Source organism: Carassius gibelio, chromosome B22 (genome assembly GCF_023724105.1).
Source record: "Carassius gibelio isolate Cgi1373 ecotype wild population from Czech Republic chromosome B22, carGib1.2-hapl.c, whole genome shotgun sequence".
NCBI classification, from domain to species: domain Eukaryota; kingdom Metazoa; phylum Chordata; class Actinopteri; order Cypriniformes; family Cyprinidae; genus Carassius; species Carassius gibelio.
Genome location: NC_068417.1, coordinates 16339180 through 16362052, shown reverse-complemented (window position 1 = coordinate 16362052; position 22873 = coordinate 16339180). Strand labels below are relative to the sequence as shown.

Sequence of the window (22873 nt, the reverse complement as noted above, 5' to 3'; positions counted from 1 at the left end):
CCTAGTTTGTGTTTGTGGCCACCTTTAGAGCAGGAATGTGATGTAGATGTGTGTTTACAGAAGTAATTTCCATTATCGGATGCTTTGATCATAATTCTCTATAATGTGTTAGTTCAAAGAAATTAACTAATTTTTTTTTTTTAGTACGATTTTTCGTGTGATATTTGACTCATCTATGTGTGTCTGAGCATTTTGAATATTACGTTGATCTTCACAGGGGTGGCTGGTTTGTGGGAAGGGGTCGAATTCAGACCTTATTATCTTTATAACATAAATGCAAAATGTATGCATGTAGTCAGAAAGTTTAGATTATAAGCTTTCAAAAGACACTATGTATGTCTATATTTGTGCTCCAACACGTGTAATATAAAAATAAAATAAAAACACACTATGAGGCAATTCCTATACCGATACAGGGATTACGATTAGTTTAAGGATTATTTCACTTCCAGGATAAAGATTTCCTGATATTATACTCACCCCCATGTCAACCAAGATGTTTATGTCTGTCTGTCTTCAGTTAAAAAGAAATTAATTTTTTTTTGTTGAGGAAAACATTCCAGGGCTTTTCTCCTTATATTAGACTTCAGTGGTGTCCAACGGGCTGAAGGTCCAAGTTGCAGTTTCAGTGCAGCTTCAGTGGGGCTCTACATGATCCCAGTCGAGGAATAAGGGAGACTTATCTAGCAAAATGATCAGTCATTTTCTAAAAAAAATAATAATAAAATATCACCCATCTTGCACTTGCTCGACCTCATGCATTATGGAATCACGCATGTGTGATATAGGCAGAAGTAATGACCCAGTGTTTACAAAGCAAACACGCAAAGAAAGTCTTACACCCTTTACAAAAAAAATTGAAACAACAATGTCAGACGATTTAGAGGTTGAAGTGGAAAATGAGATTTTTGCATTAGGCCTACACTAACTTTTTGAACACAGACAAAGAGCTAACCTTAAGTCGCGCATATGCATCACAGAGCTAGTGTAAGACCAACATTTGTGGGTAAAAAGTCTTTCTTTTTTATTATTTTTTATTTTTTTTTATTTTATTTTTTTAGAAAAGAACCAATCATCACCCTTATTCCTCAGCTGGGATCATGTAGAGCCCTTAATTTTTTCTTCAAAAAGCTAAATTTCTTTGACATGAACATCTTAAATAAGGACATAAGTAAATCACAAGATAATTAAGAGTAAATTATCAGGACATTTTTATTCTGAACGTGAACTAATCCTTTAATAAAATGCATTAGTTTCATTGTAGAAGTTAATGCAGCATGCAAGAACATGTCAAAAATGAATGTCCAGTCAGTACACTTAAGATTTGTCTCGTGTCACTGCCTCTTAAGAAGTTTGTTGTATTTCTCACTTTTCTGTATAAAAACATCTGCTAAATTAATGAATGAAAAAGTAACACATTCTTAGATTCTAGAACCATTAACAGAGAATGTTGTTTCTTTACTTCCTTTATTTAAACCTTAAAGGCCATCAAGTTGACTTTTTTATTTTAACTTTCCTTTCCTTCAGTGTGAAATATAGATGTTTGTGCATGCAAACAGCAAACAGTTTTTTTTTACATATATCATGTAAACCTATTCTTGTGGACCCAATAAACAAAAGTATGAACCTGTAAATGAGCATAATAGGGGCCTTGAAATAAGTCTAATTGTGTTTATAAGACAAGACTGATCTCATTCTGTATTAATAACATATGATGTTTAAATAAACAAGGTGAATGAAGCCACACATAATGATAAAAACACAAACACGTGTGAGGTGATATGAAAGATTCTACTATACGACAGCTCTCTACTATAATTCTGTTCATTTAGGTTAGGAGCAGGGTTGGATGAGTTCAATCTCTGAGAAAGTGTTTCTGTTTGTTCTGCAGGAGTGTTTTATGCTGAAACAGAGGAAGTGAAGTCAGTGATGGAGGGAGATTCTGTCACTCTGAACCCTGATCTCACTCAAATACAGGGAATTATTCAGATACTGTGGAGGTTTGGAGAGCCAGGTTTGACCATTGCCCGATTTAAAAATGGGATCTCGTATGATGAGAAATTCAAAGACAGACTGCAGCTGAATAAAACGACTGGATTTCTGACCATCAGAAACATGAGAACCAATCACTCTGGACTTTATAAGGTACAGGTCGACCACGACACTGGGACCTCAGATCAGAGGTTCAGTGTTACTGTCTATGGTGAGGATACACATATTTGAATAATTGGACATTTTGATGTATTTTCTTGTTTTATGAATTAAATTGAATTAAACTGAGATTTTAAGTGCAGCCAGCAAATGTATTTTGAAAGCTTTCAGCAGTCTTACAGAATATCATCACAGCTATGATTGGGCCTCATGTGATCACATGACTGATATTCAGAACAAATGCATTATGTGGAGTGTGATATTGCTTATATACTAGAGTTTTATAAATAAATTCATATTGAGTGACTTATATTTTACACATAAATCTCACATACTGGTTGAAGCAGGGATGAGGTAAAGGTTATAAACGCAGCAGTATAAAGTTTTTATAAAACACAGAGCCCATAGAACAAACGGGTATAAAATGATGAGAACTGACCAAGAACTGAAAGAAACACAGAGCTTAAATCCACAACTAAACCAATAATTGAAATGAGAGACCGGTCACTCAACTCAAATAATTGATGCAAAACCATAGGAGCCGATGAACACAAAGAAAATCTAGAAAAAGTGAAAACCAATTGAAAAGCAAACACAGAATACCCATTACTATGAAAAATGAGGCCAGATATCAGTAGTATTGAAAATTCAAAGCAGCATCAATTATTGCATAAAATTAGGAATAGTTATTCTAACTGTTGAACACTGAAAAGTGCATTGATTCAAAAAGTGAAATGTTCCTGTGCTGTTTCATGAAATAAGATGACTCATCGTATTAGTCAGTGAATAACTGTTGTATATCTCAAACTAAATACTTTTATTAATAGGCCTTGTTTTGGCAAACCTTTGTCCACAGTGAAGAAAGAAAGGAGCTTTGTTTAACTCATGTTCAGTCAACACATGCAGTCACTGAATGTTAATGGTCCTCTTAAGTTTACTTGCAACAAAAAAACGTGCAAATGTGGCAAAATAAGGTGTGAAAATAAAGTCAGTATATTAGTTTGTTTGCATTGTTAAGTGTATGAGCAGGTCAATGAGTGTTTCCACTTGCTGCTTTCAATCTCACTGGTCTGTGCTCCTTCATTAGCTTTATTATGTTCCTGTGGATTATTTGCGCCCCTTTTACCTATAGAGGGAGCCGACTCAATCAACACAATTATAAATTTTTAATAAAGAATATACATTAAAATAAATTAATTTATAGAAAATTCTTAAGTTAAATTAAATACCATAACAAATAAATGTATAGCTCCTGTATGCCCAATGTAGTACCCATAAGATAAACGAACTGACTGTAAAACTTGATATTCTAGTTCCAGTTAAAATGTTTAACAAATGTAGTCTCCGTCTGTGAATCTGTTTCTTGTAGAGTCTCCATCTGTTATTGCTGGGACTGAAGCTGAATTGAAGAGTGTGTCAGTGACAGCAGGAGATCCTGTCACTCTTCATGTTCCTCAAATACAAGGAGATGAGCTGATAGTGTGGAGGTTTGGAGATGAAGGAAAACTCATAGCTAAAGCTGATATAGAGACCAAGAGCTCACCATTATATTATGAAACTGATGAGAGATTCAGAGACAGACTGAAGCTGGATCAGACTGGATCTCTGATCATCACAAACACCAGAACCACAGACTCTGGAGAATATAAAGTGAAGATCAGCAGCAACAAACAGACTTTATACAAGAGATTCACTGTTACTGTCAGTGAGTAACTCAAGAATGATTGTAATGATTATTTATCAGATGTCTGTGAATAATTTTATTGGTTAAACTGTCTCTGTCTTACATTACTGACACCTGAATATATCTGTAATAAATACTGATTATTGTTGGGCTTATAATGACATTGTTAACATTTAATTAGTTGAATCTTCATCATTGTTTAAATGTTTATATGTAATTATCACAATCAGTAACATTAAGATCTGCTAACCAAATTTACACTCTGGTTATATAGTGCTGATGTTTGTAGTGTTAGTTATAGATCAGACACACATTCACACTAATGTCTGCCTCTCTTCAGCTGTTCCAGTTCCAGATCCAGGTTTCTCTGGAGGTGCTGTAGCAGGGATTGTTATTGGTGTTCTTCTGCTGCTGACTGCAGCTGTAGCTGGTGTGATGTACTTCTACCGTCGCCCCATTACCACTAATCTACCAAACCAAACATGTAAGTATTACAGTTGATACAGCAAGAGAAAAACGTTGAGCTTTATTGTGGTTCAGTAGAGTTTAAATATATAGTATGATTTTTCAGTCAATATTTCTACTTTAGCCACAAGTTCTGCTTGTAATTGATTCAGTAATAAATGAAGTGTGTGATTGTCTAGTATTGAGCTGAATTACATTAATATACTTATTACTGAAACCGAGTTTGTTTAAAACGCTGAATTTAAGATGTTTTTGATGATGTTTGTGTTTATGTAGTTTTATTCTATTGAAGTTTAGCAGAAACTGAGCTAAAATCATAGTCCTGCTGTCCTTTTGTTGAGTCTTTCATAGCACCTCGGACATGTTTGTGTTTGTATCATTGTGTGTGGCTTCATTCACTTTGTTAATTTAAACATCACAGACTATTAATACAGAAACGATAAACAAAACCAAGAAAATTATATGGGGAGAGTGTTTTTACGTCTACTGTAAATGTCATGTTTATATATGTCTGGTCAGTTAGTGTTGTTTATTCCTATAAAGGAATAGTTTTTTCTAAAATATATAAATTCATCATCTACCCACCTTTATGTCATTGCAAATGCGTATGACTTTATTTCTTCTTTAAAATATCAATTAAGATATTTTGATAAACATGGAGCTCTTTTCTGTTCAAAAGTAGATAATGTCTGTCAAACTATTTTAACTATTAAGTGTCATCTTTCATAAAAGTGTCATGTGACTTGTTTCCTATATTCAGAGTCTTCTCAGGTCTTGTGATGTTTGTGTGTGAACAGACAGAAATATGAGAAATTATTCACTGATCATATTGAGCTCTCACTGAAGCTCTAAAATACAATCACATTAAAGAGTTTCAACAGACAAACACTTACACTGCACATAAAGCTGTTGTATGAGTTTAGAAGATGAACATGAACACATTAACTCATTTCTGGTGTTTTAAATGTCATTTGTGGAGGCAACTTTGTGCCATTATAAGAAGCCAATTATAAACTGTCATTAAATGGAAAGGAGCTACGAGAAGATTCTTCAAAATCTAGTCATTAATTTGGACGAACATGTTATATTTAGTTATATGATAATTAAAAATATGTATATTAGTATTTACCTGAAAGAACAGTTTTAAAACAAGTTTGTTCCTTTGACTAAAACCTAATTTTTTTGTGGAAAATATTTTATTAACCAGTTAATTCATGTTAACACATGCAACATTATTCAAAATGTTAACAGATCATTAGGAAAATTTAAGTTATTATTAGAAACACACATGAAGTATCACAAAGTTTCCTCTCAGTCCTTAAATGATACTGACATGTTCATCTGCAAACTCAATAATAATCTGCTCTTGTCTGTGTCTCTGTGTGCTGCTGTCAGGGTTAGTGCCGCCGTTCGATAATATCACTCTAAACCCTGAACCTGAAATACAGAGAGGAGATGAGATACAGTGGCTGTTTGGAGCTGAAGAGATTCTCATTGCTGAAATCAAAGGAGAGAACAGAGAGATGAAGACATATGACTGTTCTGATGGGATATTCAAGAACAGACTGAAGCAGGGCGAGACGACTGGATCATTGACCATCACAAACACCAGAACTGAACACTCTGGACTCTACACTCTGAAGATCAGAAGAGGAAGAGAAACCTTCTACAAAAGATTCATTGTTTCTGTCGGAGGTGAGTCACTCCAGTCAGTTTAATAATGATCTCATTCTTCCTCATTCATTCAGTTTTTCTGAAGTAAATTAATCTCAAACTGCTTAATGTTTATCTTTCCTTCAGAATTTCATCAGATCATTTCAATATTCAGTTTTTTCTGTCTTTGGTTATTATAAACTTTGGCTCCATTGGTCTGTAGTGTTACATAACCACATTTTTTGATAAAGTGACAAAAGCCCCCCAAAATAAAATTACAGCATAATAGTTTCTACAATGTTTTTTTTTTTTTGTTTTTTTTTTTTGAAGAGACAGAACACAAGACCTGTGCTAGATTTCTGATGCATTTCATGTGCGTAGAATTATCATTTGTAACACTAGAGGGTTATGCCACTTAGTGCTGTATTTAATCGTTTTATACAGAATTACATTTTCAGCATAAACTTTTTACACAGCAGCATAAAGAGCATAACTGATAAAACAGCGTCTGCATGATCTGTGTGTATGAATTTCAAGCTCTGATGTTCACATGCACACACACTTGATCTAATAACATCTGTGTGTTTCTGTCCTTCTATGAACTGTTCTCACACATGAAGAGAGGAAGATGACCGTGACGGAGGGAGAACCTGTCACTCTAAAACCTGATATTGAAATAAACAAAGATGAAACGATACTTTGGATGTTTGAAGATGAGAAGGAGTTGTACAGCATAGCTGAATTTATTGGAGAGATCGATAAGTTCTTACCAAGAGATTATACTCCTGGTAGAAGATTCAGAGACAGACTGGAGCTGAACAAGACGACTGGATCTCTGACCATCAAGAACACCAGAACCACAGACGCTGGACACTATATGCTACAGGTGTTCTCCAACACTGAGTTTTCTCAACAGACATTTACTGTCACTGTCGATGGTGAGTAGCTCAAGTAATAATAAGAATAATAATAATGATCACAGATCTTCATTGGCAGGTTTTCTCCATAATCATGTTTTTTTGCAGATAATTCAGCTCATGTTCAAACCCCATTCAGATGTTGTTGTGTTGATTTGATGTGTAGATGTATGTTGCAATATTAAAATATCCCATTGAACTTCACTGTGAAATAAACAACATTCTGTTTCTGCCCCTTAAGCTTTTATTTATATCAGTACTCTGTATAAAGTTCACTTGGAATTCTAGGTTTGTCTTTTAGTTATCAAATCTGAAGCTGAAACAGTAATATCGAAAACAGTAAACGGTCTTCATTTTTTAAACTGAAAATACGGCATCTGAATGATCTTTATGTAGTCAAACTTTTAAACTCTCAAGTGTCAAATGAGCACACTTGATCTAAAGACAAATTTGTCTTAGTTTTTCTCTGTTTCTTTGTGCTACTGTGACAGATGAATCGGAGAAGAAATTTGTGGACGAGGGAGATTCTGTCACTCTGAAACCTGATACTGAAATACAGAGCGTTGATCAGATCCTGTGGATGTTTGGAGATCAAGACAAGCTCATCGCTCAGATCAGAGGAGGAACAGTAGAGACGTATGATGATGTTAATAAGATATTCAGAGACAGACTGAAGCTGGACAAGACTGGATCACTGACCATCACAGAGATTGAAGCTGAACACACTGGACTCTATAAACTACTGATCAGCAGCAGCAGAGGAACCTTTGTCAAGAAATTCAAGGTTTTATTAGATTGTAAGTAATAGTTTTTTGGTAATTATTATTATTTATTTATTTTTTTTATGTTAAATGAGTGTAAGAGTGGTGATGCACTGAATTAACAGTTTTACACTAAACTGAATTTGAATATGCAAAGGTGCACAGTGTTTGACTGTAAATATTAATTTAGTATTTTCCTCAATTTATCCGATTTGTTCAAAATGATAATGCAGAGCAGGAAGTTAATATACAAATTAAGTATCAATAATGTACCTGCATTCATAAATATTGAATGTGTATTCAAATGTAGCATTTTTGTTCTAAAGTATTCTAGTTATTAATGTCACATAATTAGTACAGTGGTGGATCCTGACATAGTTAATATAGACATCTGCCCAGGGCTCACAATGGCTGAGGGGCGGCATGAGACAAAGGCTGTGATTTCTTCTCTTCTTTATAGTTCATTCATGGCATTATTTTAATGTTAAATTAAAATTGAATTAAAATTTTAATGCATTTAGCAGACACTTTTATTCAAAGCGTCTTACAGTGCATTCAGGCTAACAATTTTCACCTATCATGTGTTCCTGGTGAATCAAACCCCCAACCTTGGGCTCGTTAAAGCAATGCTCTACCACTTGAGCTACAGGAACACTATATGTTGAGAGTACATTCAGGTAATGCTTAAGTGCAGTTCACTCAAATATACAGTGTGTTTATATTTATTAATTGGCACAGCTGTTCCTTAGATATTGCTATATTGATATATTCACACTCATACATGCTCTAGCTCTAGAATTCTCCTCTTTCATGGTTTTATTGTTGCTGGAGGCTATCAACCAACAGACTTCCACCACTGATCAATGAAATAACATAGTGTACCTTTAAATTGTAAAGAAATGAAGGATCCATTGTTGTATGTCCAGTGTACAAATGTTATGATATAGCAACTTCGAATTTAGTCAGCCTATTTTCTAGGTATTATTATTTAATAGTTATTTAAGGTAAGTGCTAATTTAACTTATCTTTTGGGGGCCATGTGTCTCTTTTTTCCCTAGAGCACCAAATAAGCCAGAGACACTGCTGTGTAATATACAAACACACACACATCCTGAATGAAACTTTACTGACTTTTAATCTAATTTCTTTCTTCCATGTGCTACTGTGACAGATGAATCGAAGAAGAAATTTGTGGACGAGGGAGATTCTGTCACTCTGAAACCTGATACTGAAATACAGACAGATGATCAGATCCTGTGGATGTTTGGAGATCTAGACAAGCTCATCGCTCAGATCAAAGGAGGGACAGTAGAGACGTATGATGATGTTAACGAGAGATTCAGAGACAAACTGAAGCTGGACGAGAAGACTGGATCACTGACCATCACAGAGATTGAAGCTGAACACACTGGACTCTATAAACTACAGATCATCAGCAGCAGCAGAGGAACCTTTGTCAAGAAATTCAAGGTTTTATTAGATTGTAAGTAATAGTTTTTTGGTAATTATTATTATTTATTTATTTTTTTTTATGTTAAATGAGTGTAAGAGTGGTGATGCACTGAATTAACAGTTTTACACTAAACTGAATTTGAATATGCAAAGGTGCACAGTGTTTGACTGTAAATATTAATTTAGTATTTTCCTCAATTTATCCGATTTGTTCAAAATGATAATGCAGAGCAGGAAGTTAATATACCAATTAAGTATCAATAATGTACCTGCATTCATAAATATTGAATGTGTATTCAAATGTAGCATTTTTGTTCTAAAGTATTCTAGTTATTAATGTCACATAATTAGTACAGTGGTGGATCCTGACATAGTTAATATAGACATCTGCCCAGGGCTCACAATGGCTGAGGGGCGGCATGAGACAAAGGCTGTGATTTCTTCTCTTCTTTATAGTTCATTCATGGCATTATTTTAATGTTAAATTAAAATTGAATTAAAATTTTAATGCATTTAGCAGACACTTTTATTCAAAGCGTTGTGACGTAGTGGTTCTGGCTAAGGCAGATAACTCAAATCACACTTCACAGAACAGTAAATTACCCACACATTTAGAAAAATTGCAAAAAACAGTTTCTCTTATTCTTTTTAATGCAACTCAAAATGGTCTTATTTCTTTTTCAATATCTCTTGCTTCAAAGCATGTTAAAGTAAACAACCAATAAACAACCAAAAATAAACCATCTCATGAATCAATACACCATATAGGACAGCATCAAGGGACCGTTTGTCTTTCAACTGAGTGAGAATAATACAATAATACCCTGGTCAATGACTCAAGTCAACATCAATAAATATTCAAACAATAACATTACACATAACACTTCGGTGTATCAAGTCCATAAGTGAACCAAACATAACCCATTAACTCATATCACATTCATTCATATACATAAGGTTCGTTCAACAGTTCTGATGACCCTTCTGAATGCTTGTGTTCTTGACTGCTTGTGTTCTTAAATGAAGGGTTTAAAGTGGAAATGATTGATGTTTGTGTGTGTGTGTGTGTGTGTGTGTGTGTGTGTGTGTGTGTGTGTGTGTGTGTGTGTGTGTGAGTTAGATGTCCAGTAGACCCATTTTTTCGAGAGTCATTGATGATTAATTAGCTTAGTGGAGATAATGAACTTTTCAAGGCCTACCTGGAGTCCAGTGCACAATCAGGGGATTTGCAGTCCAGCCAAAACACCACAAACGCACTCAAAGTTACAGCGTTCCAACCCCACGTAGTTCAAACACAGCTCATAAACTAATGGGATACATCTGAACACTCGTCCACTGTGCAGCCAGAGGGACTTCTGTAACACCGTACACTTCAAGCTTGTAGTTTCATTGTCAGCGGCTTTACTTCACAGCATCTACTGTCTGCTAATTCAGCTTTCATATGGCCCAGACACCACGAGGAAAGGAGCAGTTTGCAGGAATTGTAGAACCCAGGCACTCCTCCGCAGCGCAACAAATGAAGCTTACTTAAGACAGTCATCTCCTATTTTGTTTCTTCCCATTTTGCACATTTTAAACATCTATTACCAGGCAGTTCAAAATTCTGACCATCGATTCAGCAGACAAAGACTCAGCGGACACACACTCAACACTCACGATCACCTGTTTTAAATTGATTTGATCACTCAATTTCCTCCAGCTGACTGACTCCTCCCACTTGGTGCATTGCATTTTGGGCTTTGTAGTTCGTTTTCGTCACACTCCCCCTCCGTTGGACAAGGCATCTCATAGTTCCTTATGAGATGTTGAAACATTAAAATCCGAAGAACTCTTCATCAGTTGAGGATTCCTGAAAGAGATCAATAAGGTTTTGTCTGTCTTGTGCTCCTACTTCAGAGGCAGTTGGAAAACAGGGCTTTAAATTGCAAACATGGACAACACGAACATCTTCACCTGTAGATTCCAGTGCTATTTGGTAATTCACTGGTCCCATTTGTTGGATTACCCGGTATGGTCCTTTCCATTTTGGTGCAAGTTTAGCAGTGAAATTGTGCTTTGCACTGGACTGTGAAAAGTGTCTCATCCATACTCGATCCCTTTCTTTGAATAACAGGTCCCGTCGATTCTTATTGTAATTTCGAAGCTGTCTTTGATGTGCTTTCTTACTATTCTCTATTGCTCTAGCTTGCAATTGTTTTAAGTGATACACAGTGTCATAATGGGGTGCATCGGGTGACAGATCACAGCTTTCACCTTTCAGAAGCTTGTCCATGGGCCCCTGTAGTTTCCTTCCCAAGTGAAGTTCTGCAGGAGACATTCCAGTGGTTTCTTGCACTGCAGAGTTAATTGCAAATCTGATTTCTGGTAGGTATTGGTCCCATCGTTTATGATTATCTTCTACAAATGCCGCAATCATACTTTTAAGAGTTCGATTGACTCTTTCGGTCATGTTTGTCTGCGGGTGGTATGCTGTAGTTAATTTTGGTGTTACATTCCAACTCTCACACACTTCTTTAAATATTGCAGACACAAACTGTGTACCTCTGTCAGATACAAGAAAGTCTGGAACTCCCCATCTGGTTAGTACCTCTTTTCGGAATACAGTGGCAACAGTTTTGGCAGTAGCAGTACGAATGGGGAACAGTTCTACCCAACGAGTGAAGTAATCAACAAAGACTAAAAGGTATTCATTTTGGTTAGTGCTACGGGGCAATGGTCCCATGATGTCTACACCCATGATCTGATTTGGTCGTGTGCTATTAATCTTCTGCATTTTACCAGCAGGTTTCCGTTGTTCGGATTTTAGGGTCTGGCATTTAACACATCTTTTGACAAACTGTTTTATATCGGACCACATCCCAGGCCAGAAAGCAACTTCTTGAATTCTCTTGTAAGTTTTAAAGATTCCTGCATGTCCACTCGTGGGGTCACAGTGATAGTGTTCCAGTATAGCTGGCACAAGATCTTTGGGGAGGAAGATACGATAGTGTGATTGATTTTCGGACACCGTTTTTAGATAAAGCTTATCTTCAATTACCTCATATTTTTCCTGCTGCCCTCCCTTGTCCTCAGCCAGAGTTTGAAATATCTGCACAATCGCTGGGTCACTGTGTTGTTTCTCCCAAATTAGTTCATCTGTAATTGGAAGGGTATTTACATCTTTCTGATTTGAATACAAATTAAAGTTTGCATGGGGGGCGAGCCGTGAAAGTGCATCAGGAGCAGCATTCAGTTTCCCTTTTCGATATTCAACAATAAAATCATACTTTTGCAATTGCAGTGCCCATCGAATGAGACGGCTGGTAGTTTTAGGTGAACTCATCACCCACTGCAAAGCAGAGTGATCCGTCACGACAGTGAACATTCTGTGTTCAAGATAGTGCTGCCATTTCTCTAATGCCCATATTACAGCTAAGCATTCTTTTTCTGTTGCAGAATAATTTGACTCCGCGGGATTAAGAGCTCGACTGGCATAAGCAATTACCTCTTCTATACCTTGTCCTCTCTTTTGGGTCAGCACTGCACCCAGTCCTGTCTCACTGGCGTCTGTATATACAATGAAGGGATGCTCGAAATTGGGATGTCCGAGGATTGGTGGAGTCGTTAGGCATGTTTTCAATTCTTCAAAGGCCTGTTGGCATTGTGGTGTCCATTGAAAAACTCGGCCCTTTTTCTTTAAGGAATTAAGTGGTTCAGCAATTCTGGAAAAATTTGCAACAAACCGGTGGTACCACCCAGCTAGTCCAAGAAACCGCTGGACTTCCTTCAGATTTCTTGGAACAGGATAGTTTTGAATAGCTTCCACTTTACTTGGGTCAGCTGTAATGCCTTTGTTATTTATTACATGACCTAGGAATGTAACTTCAGGCAAGCAGAACTTACCTTTATGAAGATTGATGGTTAAGCCAGCTTCTTGTAATTTCTGGAAAACAGCTTGGAGGTCAAAGAAATGCTTAGCAACAGATGGGGAATAGACAATAATATCATCGATATATACAAAGCAAATACTTCCACGTAGGTCTCCCAAGACAGTCTCCATAAGACGTTGAAAAGTTGCTGGAGCATTTTTAAGTCCAAAGGGCATTACATTGAAGTGAAATAGCCCCGCAGGGGTTGTAAAGGCAGTCTTTGCTTTACTGGAAGCATCCATAGTAACTTGCCAGTACCCACTGTTAAGGTCTAGTGTGGAAAAGATAGCAGATCCTGAAAGTGACTCCAAAATTTCAGTGAGGTTTGGCATTGGGTATGCGTCGCTGTCAGTTATAGCATTTAACTTGCGATAGTCAACGCAGAACCGAAGTTGTCCATTTTTTTTCGGCACTAGGACCACCGGAGAAGACCAACCTGATTGTGAAGGTTCCACAATGCCGGTCTCCAGCATTTCCTGGAGCTGCTGATTCACTATGGCTTGCTTGAAAGGTGACATTCGATAAGGCCTTTGTTTTATGGGTATTTGATGATGCGTGTAGATTTTATGTTGAAGTACATTAGTCCGTCCCAACCGAAGAGTGCACACTTGAGGATTTGTTTGTAGAAGGTGATTTAACTGTTGCTTTTGATCAGGTGGTAAGTGAGCTGCATCCACTGCTTGGTAGATGAGTGTTGCATCATCTTCACGGTCACCATCTTTCAAGGCAAAGGGCAACATTAAGGGTGGAACAGAACTTAAGAGGGCCATACTTGGAGGAGAACGGTGAGCGATGGTTCCATCTTGCATACATTGGAATCTCATCGGCGGTGGCACGCTGGCATGACCAGGCTGGAAGTAGTAGTCCACTTCTGGTTTGGAGTTAAAGGAATACTTCCCCTGCGACACATTTATCTGCATTCCACTAAAGAAGATGAAGTCTAGACCCAAAACAATAGAATAAGCAAGAGCTTGGGTTGTCAGCACAGCAACAGGTAAGGGGAAAATTTGGTCATGCAATTTAAGAGAAACATTCAACCATCCCAGAGGCACTTCAGTCTTCCCATTGGCCAAATATAATGGTCCAAGAGTCCAAGGACTAAGGCTTTGTTCTGAGGGATCTAGTTCTTTACCTAAGCTTTCATGAATTAGGGTATAACTTGCCCCAGTGTCAACAATGGCTTTACCGGTCCAGGTATCAATACTGACTGGCACGATTAATTGTTGGGGTACAACAGCAAATTTTGGTTCATGTCTGAAAATTACCTTCTCCTGTAAAGCATTTGCAGTAGTCACTGAATTGTTAGTGGGTTTACCTCTGGATTTCGAAGGAAAGGTTGGTTGCATGTTAACAGCATGTTGGGCTGATGGTTGAAAAGGCTGTGAGGATAAAGTAAACTGTGGACAGTTACCAGGAGAATGATGGCCTTTACACCTCCAGCATTGAACTTGTGGCTTCTCTGGAAGTCTGTTAATGTTGGGACCTTTAAACCCAGTTTGACTGTGCTTTGAGCTCAACCGGTAGTCATACTGCAACTGTTGAAGATGATCCTTCTCAAGTTGTTGTCCAAGTCGTACCAATTCTTCCACAGTGGACACACGACCACGCAACTGGCTGGCCAGGTAAGGTTTTATGTTTTTCAGAATCATCTTGACCAAGTCCGACTCGCTGAAGTTAGGCTTCCACCTTTTGCAAAGTGCTCTATATGTAAAGGCAAAGTCTCTTACAGATTCTCTCTCACCTTGGGTTCTGATTCTGACACGTTCAGCAAGTTCATCCTCATAGTCTTCAGAGAGAAAAGCAGTAAGGAATGAAGACTCAAACTCGCACCAGGTAGTTATCGCAGTTCTGGCAACTTCCCACCAATCCCGGGCAGTTCCATGTAGGACTGTTCTAAAGGTAGCTAGAATTTCAGGATCAGATAAAGGATGTAATGCAAGAAAATCCTTACATTTAGTTAAATACAACAGAGGATCAGAGTCATCTGATGGTCTTCCGAAAGTAGGAAAGGTTAACTTGAGATGGTCACTCTTGACAGCATTCACGGGAGGTGATACACCAATGGAAGGGGGAGGTGATTCGGTTTCAGTTTCCTTCTGTGGGTTCAGAGGTGTTTTGTGTTCGGTACTCATTGTTAGCTCACTCATTTTATCACTGAGGCGGTCAAGTTGGAAGGTCCAATGTGAGAAATCTTTTACAAATTCATTGTTACTTTTTTGACAGTTTTGTTGGACAGCTTTAATGTCTGAGAAATCTTTAACAAGTTCACTGTGGCTTTTTTGGAAGTTTTTCTGGACAGCTCTGATGTCTTCTTGAACCTCTTGTTGAAGTTGCTCTACCATAAAACGAATATTGGATACTAATGATTTCTCAACTTTGTGGATTTCATCTTTAATTAACAACTTCATTGTTTTTACAATTTGATCGGTCTCAGTTTCAGTCTGTTGTTTATCTTTTGACAAAATCTTTGAAATTTGTTGAGTGTGGTTGTCCACTTTATCAGCAAGACTTTCCAATTGGCTTTTAAGTTGCAAAGAACTCTGCTTCTGTTCACTAGTAAGTGCACTTACAGCTTTCTCTTGCTTCTCCATGAGGTCAAGCAATTTGTCCCAGTTACCCTGGACCTGGGAAGTAAGATGTCCGATCTCCCTTGCAGGTGTAGGAAACGCTCTGGGTAAATCATACTGAGTCCCTGAAGACACTTGAGAACCATTCCCTGTGGGAGAAGGAGTACACAGTTGGATCTGGTTCTGGTTTCCATTGCTCCCATTCCATACAAGAGGTTGCACAGGTGTACCAGGGGGAAGGTTTGAAGGAGCAAACTGCACATGGGTTCTTGATTGTAATGCGGTCGATTGACTGGGAGTGTAAGGATAATTAGACTCCCGAGTTTGCAGGGCAGGTGCCCAGACTGGAGTGGCAACATCTGGAACATCAGGAATATCAATGTCAACCAGGGTTGACGACGATGGGTGCAAGGCATCAGCCATTCTATACAGTGTGAAGGATAGGGTACTTGTAGGCTATGTGTTGTCAGTAGATGAAGTGCAAAACAATTATTCTTATAATTCGCAACTGAGATTACTTCTCTTTGGTCACGGATTACAAACTTAACACCACAGGTTCAAAATTAGAATGGGTTTCTACAACAATTCACATTATTCACACCCTTCATTATATGGGCTCAAGTTAAGTTCACATCACTTTAGTTAATTAGCTTTATACTTCACAATTAAATGAAAATAAAACAGTGTACAATTAATAAATTAAGGTTTCCAGCACAAAGTCACAAAGTTCAGAACAATTCTTTACCCTATGGCCTTACACTTTTAGTTCAATACAGTTTCTAAAGTAACCACAAAAAAAATATTGAAATTACAATGAGAATCATCACAGAAGATGCTTCAAGATTAATTTTACAAGTTCAATTTTTAAATTCACGTCCCTGTTCGGGCGCCATTTTCTGTGACGTAGTGGTTCTGGCTAAGGCAGATAACTCAAATCACACTTCACAGAACAGTAAATTACCCACACATTTAGAAAAATTGCAAAAAACAGTTTCTCTTATTCTTTTTAATGCAACTCAAAATGGTCTTATTTCTTTTTCAATATCTCTTGCTTCAAAGCATGTTAAAGTAAACAACCAATAAACAACCAAAAATAAACCATCTCATGAATCAATACACCATATAGGACAGCATCAAGGGACCGTTTGTCTTTCAACTGAGTGAGAATAATACAATAATACCCTGGTCAATGACTCAAGTCAACATCAATAAATATTCAAACAATAACATTACACATAACACTTCGGTGTATCAAGTCCATAAGTGAACCAAACATAACCCATTAACTCATATCACATTCATTCATATACATAAGGTTCGTTCAACAGTTCTGATGACCCTTCTGAATGCTTGTGTTCTTGACTGCTTGTGTTCTTAAATGAAGGGTTTAAAGTGGAAATGATTGATGTTTGTGTGTGTGTGTGTGTGTGTGTGTGTGTGTGTGTGTGTGTGAGTTAGATGTCCAGTAGACCCATTTTTTCGAGAGTCATTGATGATTAATTAGCTTAGTGGAGATAATGAACTTTTCAAGGCCTACCTGGAGTCCAGTGCACAATCAGGGGATTTGCAGTCCAGCCAAAACACCACAAACGCACTCAAAGTTACAGCGTTCCAACCCCACGTAGTTCAAACACAGCTCATAAACTAATGGGATACATCTGAACACTCGTCCACTGTGCAGCCAGAGGGACTTCTGTAACACCGTACACTTCAAGCTTGTAGTTTCATTGTCAGCGGCTTTACTTCACAGCATCTACTGTCTGCTAATTCAGCTTTCATATGGCCCAGACACCACGAGGAAAGGAGCAGTTTGCAGGAATTGTAGAACCCAGGCACTCCTCCGCAGCGCAACAAATGAAGCTTACTTAAGACAGTCATCTCCTATTTTGTTTCTTCCCATTTTGCACATTTTAAACATCTATTACCAGGCAGTTCAAAATTCTGACCATCGATTCAGCAGACAAAGACTCAGCGGACACACACTCAACACTCACGATCACCTGTTTTAAATTGATTTGATCACTCAATTTCCTCCAGCTGACTGACTCCTCCCACTTGGTGCATTGCATTTTGGGCTTTGTAGTTCGTTTTCGTCACAGCGTCTTACAGTGCATTCAGGCTAACAATTTTCACCTATCATGTGTTCCTGGTGAATCAAACCCCCAACCTTGGGCTCGTTAAAGCAATGCTCTACCACTTGAGCTACAGGAACACTATATGTTGAGAGTACATTCAGGTAATGCTTAAGTGCAGTTCACTCAAATATACAGTGTGTTTATATTTATTAATTGGCACAGCTGTTCCTTAGATATTGCTATATTGATATATTCACACTCATACATGCTCTAGCTCTAGAATTCTCCTCTTTCATGGTTTTATTGTTGCTGGAGGCTATCAACCAACAGACTTCCACCACTGATCAATGAAATAACATAGTGTACCTTTAAATTGTAAAGAAATGAAGGATCCATTGTTGTATGTCCAGTGTACAAATGTTATGATATAGCAACTTCGAATTTAGTCAGCCTATTTTCTAGGTATTATTATTTAATAGTTATTTAAGGTAAGTGCTAATTTAACTTATCTTTTGGGGGCCATGTGTCTCTTTTTTCCCTAGAGCACCAAATAAGCCAGAGACACTGCTGTGTAATATACAAACACACACACATCCTGAATGAAACTTTACTGACTTTTAATCTAATTTCTTTCTTCCATGTGCTGCTGTGACATGAAGTAAGCTATGTTTTAGAGGGTAAGGGAGAAACTGTCTATTTTGATTCCGGAACTAATGAAATACAGACAGATGAGGAGGTAAAGTGGAGGTTTGGAGATGAAATGTCTCTCATCGCTGAAATCAAAGAAGGGACTGGAAAGACATATGACGGTCCTGATGAGATATTCAGAGGCAGACTGGAGCTGAACAAGAAGACTGGAGGTCTGACCATCAATGACTCTACATATGAACATACTGGAGAGTATAAAGTGACGATAAGCAGCAGTAAAGGGGTTAGAAACAGGACACACGTTTTTACTGTCAGAGGTGAGTCTCTCCAGTCAATTTAATAAAGTTCTCAGTTCTAATGTTTCTGCAGGTAATTCAGATCAAACTGTTTAATGTCAGACTCCATTCAGAGTTTGCGCTGTAGATAATTTAATTCTTCAAATTCTATTTATTAAAGTTTCAGAATGATTTAAATTGCTGCACCACCTCAATGAGTATTTCATCCAGGTTTTATTTGTATCAGCACTCTGTACATACATCAAAATTGTATATTTATATTATATTCTTTGCCACAGCAAACTCTTAATTTCAAATTGATAGACAGCATCAGAGCGATGTTTATGTAGTAACACTTTAGCTAATGGATGTCTTTGTATTTCTCTGCTTTTAGGATCTAAAATTTTAATTGAAAAAAAGAGGGAGAAATCATTGATGAAGGCAAAGATTGGTGAGATTCTGATGTTTGCTCTGAATATCTTTAACTTCACAACACTATCATGATCTGATGTCTGTGATTTGGCTTCATGCATTTTATTCATTCTTGTTTTAAACAAATTACTGTAAGTGAATTATTGCCGAATCTTTTAATGCTACATTCAAAATGTATAAGTCTAAATGATTCCAAGTAAACTTATTTCAGTGTGCTTTTTTTTTTTTTTTTGTAGAAGCATGACAAAAGTTCACAAATATAAGTCATTTTCATTTTAAAATTAGATCGAACCTATAAAATGAACCAAATGTCCTTCTGACAGTCTGTTTAATGATTTTGTACATTGTTAATGCTTGACATTAGTTTTTTTTTTTTTAATTCATAATGTTCTGTATTTTCTTTCAGATTCCAGAAGAAACCGAGTGAATGAATCAGTGACTGTAGTGAACCCTCTGTTGAATGGAGATGATCTGGATGTAGTGAATGAAGAGGAGGGGACAAGTTCCCTTTAAGAACATAAGACCCGCCCACCAGTGTCAATCACTCTGACATCATCATTCAGGTCCAGCTTCAACACAAACATGTTTCTGTTTTTATGATCCTCCAGAATCTGTCCAGTGAAAGTCAGATATAAATCTGTGTGTTGAGCTGTTAAACTTGCATGTAAAAAAAGTATTTAGTTTTAAATGAACCAAGACACGTGTTTGTCATTTTAATGATTTACACTTCATTATTTTACTTTATTTAGCCTGATACTAGTTTGACTCACAGCTTTGATTTCATGTGATTGTGGACAGTGAGTGTCAGAAAGTGTCATATATGCTTTTAATAAGATGTTTTACCACACAATTTTATTCTCTGTTTTTATATGATAAACACAGTACCGGATTTATATTCATGTTCAGCGTTGATTACAGTCTGTTTCCAAGCTGAGATCACAAAATCTTCATTTTCTTCATGTTCATAGTGCCTTTGTATTCATGCTGAAGCATTTGAAATGAGCCTTATTGTAGTTGTAGCAAATAATATGAAAAAGAAAAGACCCTTTTGTTCAGTTCTAGCAGTGATGTAATAATACATGCGTTATGCTTTGTGTTGTTTTAATAAATTTGACAACAGCAGCTGCTTGATGAATAATATTCATGTAAGATATTATGCCACTGATCATATACCCAATCTTTTCTGTCCTTTAGTGGACAAACACTGATACTGCTTTTGCTTCCTAACAACTGTTTTAACATGCAACGTATAAACAATGTACTTATATATACTTTTGAATGTGAGTGTTACAATATTAATACGTAATAAAAAGGCAAAATTTGAGAAATGTGTGTTTCATCATACTGTATGTTTTAAAATCATGGCGAGTCTCCAAAAATAAATAAATGTATGGGAAACACATCCCACAGCTCAACCACCTGAGCCCAATTTAAGTTTACTCATCATCTTGACTTTAACTGCGTTTGTAGAAGGCACCGCAGCCAGACAACACAGACAGGAAGTTAACGTTTTTTTTATTTATTTATTTTTATATTAAACTTCAAAAAACACAGTCAAAGTACAGTTACAGCAACAATAATACACATGAAAACATAAAACACATACAGAATATAAAGAAAGAATATGCATTCAAAATACACATATAGCCATGGGGATGGGCTAAACATTACATAAATAAAGGATTTACAAATGGAAACTCTTTGGTTTTATTTTGAAGGGATATTAGTAAAACCAAATAAAACGTTTTCTAAGCACAAAAGAAAAGTGGGGTCATTGTTATCAATTTTAAATCTAGTTAAATCTTTCCAAAGTATTTTAACAATGGCAATGCCAAAATAAATGAAACAAAGTTTCAGTACTCATATTACAAAAAGAATCAATGTCATTTTTAAATTTAACAAGAAAATTATTTACTGGGTAATATCTATGTAAAAATTTTAAAAGATACTTCCTTGACTTTATTTACCAATATGTATTTGTTTGGCAAGGTCCAAATGTCTTTCCATATTAAACCTTTAACTAATCTGTTCCAATAAAATATACAGTTAGGAGAAGAAACAATATCTTTTTGAAGTAAGGAACGAACAGTTTTGTTAACATTAATATTTTTAGGGCCAAAACAGAGTTTTCCAATATGAGTATCAAATAAATCAAAGGTAGAGGGGGGTGTAATACTGTTCTGGGTATTAGCTCTGAATAAAGCCAAAACTCCTGTCGGAATTGCATCCACGACAATAGAAAACTCCTTTGGTGTTACTGGAATTCCATGGACAGCTAAAAACTCAGAATAAGTGAGTAACATGCCTTCTTCATTTAATAATTGACTGACTCGTATTATGCCTGCAGAAAACCAATTTTCAAAAAATAAAGATTTATTTTTATATAATATATTGTAATTGTTCCAAATCAGGTACCTATGGGGAGAAAAGTTATGCTTATATAATAGAGACCAAGCCAGCAACATTTGTTTATGAAAGCAGGATAAGCTTAAAGGAATTTTTGATCAATTTTGTAACTGCAAATCAAGAGAAATCTAAGCACCTAGTTTGGAAAAAACAAAATTGGGTATAAAATTCCACAGAGAATTTGGATTTAGAGTGAAATGTCTGATCCAGTTAATTTTAAAGGTATTATTTAGAGTGCAGACATCAAGAAAGTTCAATCCTCCTGATTCATATGTATTCATTATTGTAGATTTTCTAATGTAATGCATTTTATTTCTCCACAGAAAATTAAACAAAGCAGTATCAACATCTTTACACATTTCCTTAGAGACACTAAGTGAAGTGGCTGCATAAACTAATCTTGACAGTCCCTCTGCTTTACACAACAAAACTCTACCTTTTAGGGACAAATCCCTCAAAAGCCAATGATTCAGTTTTGCCTTAGTCCTCTGAAGAATAGATTCAAAATTAATCTTACATTTCACTTTCGTGATAACAATCCCCAAGTATGTTACAGAATCCTTCACTGAAATATTAGCAATTTGTTGTAAGTCACAGTCTTTAATAGATAACAATTCACATTTATTAATGATCATACTAAAATATCATGCTAAGATCATGCTAAAATGATAATGCTGATAATACTGATCTCTGATAGCACAACTTGACAGAGTTCGCTCACACTATATTTTTATAAAAATAATGTAGCTTTATATCTAGCAAACATCATCAGAGGGTTAGGGCTTCTATACCATTCTTATTCACTTCTTATTTACCTCTGATTAAAGGATCACTTATGGATAGGGTTAGGTTTAGGAATAGGATCAGGACTATGTTTTTGGACAGGAATGTTATTCAAACAATAAGAAAAGTGAGTTTGTGCTTAGCTGAAAAGGATATATCTGAAAGTTTTAGAACAGTTTTACCAGAATAAATCTGACAGGCAGTAAACATTTCTGCAATAACTCTCAGAGCGAAACACTGTCAGAATAATTTGATGTTAGAAAGCTTTAACAAGTTATTCAACAGACAATCACAGCATAAAGAGTTATTTTTTTGACAATTATGGTAACAAACATGACTGAATTTCTTTTTCAAAAACTCACATAATGACCTGTCACCATTCACAGCAGGAACAGAGATGTTCTCATTGTTACTGAAAATGTGAACTTTACAGCTGTTATAGCTGTAGAAGAGAAACTTCCTTTCCATTCACTGCTCATATGAAACTTGTAAACCTTAAAGTGTATAAACCTCTTTTTCTGCCTAAAGGTGCAGTAAGGCCAGTTTTTGAACATGAAACACTGAAAAACATTCAGCTTTTTACATTAGTTTTCTTTGTGTGGGGCCAAAAGTTCACATTTAGATGCCTTACTGGTCAATTGTCTTTAAGCATTGTGCAAATTCACAATAATTCATAAAATTTTAACTTAGTCCACT

General features: G+C 36.4%; 1 protein-coding gene across 2 annotated transcripts in view; it reads left to right on the top strand.

The window, feature by feature from the left end:
* The window catches only part of LOC127988465 (uncharacterized), a 41358-nt gene extending 21248 nt beyond the window's left edge, over nucleotides 1-20110 (top strand). The window contains exons 2-11 of one of the 2 annotated variants that reach the window (XM_052591224.1): nucleotides 1892-2203; nucleotides 3521-3856; nucleotides 4176-4319; nucleotides 5696-5995; nucleotides 6574-6891; nucleotides 7362-7667; nucleotides 8803-9114; nucleotides 18293-18598; nucleotides 18951-19007; nucleotides 19395-20110. In XM_052591224.1, coding sequence (XP_052447184.1) covers nucleotides 1892-2203; nucleotides 3521-3856; nucleotides 4176-4319; nucleotides 5696-5995; nucleotides 6574-6891; nucleotides 7362-7667; nucleotides 8803-9114; nucleotides 18293-18598; nucleotides 18951-19007; nucleotides 19395-19501 — 2498 coding nt within the window. In that variant the 3' untranslated portion in view covers nucleotides 19502-20110. The remainder of the gene's footprint in view (nucleotides 1-1891; nucleotides 2204-3520; nucleotides 3857-4175; nucleotides 4320-5695; nucleotides 5996-6573; nucleotides 6892-7361; nucleotides 7668-8802; nucleotides 9115-18292; nucleotides 18599-18950; nucleotides 19008-19394) is intronic. The other variant, XM_052591225.1, reaches the window with a different exon arrangement.
* The last annotated feature ends 2763 nt before the right edge of the window (nucleotides 20111-22873 follow it).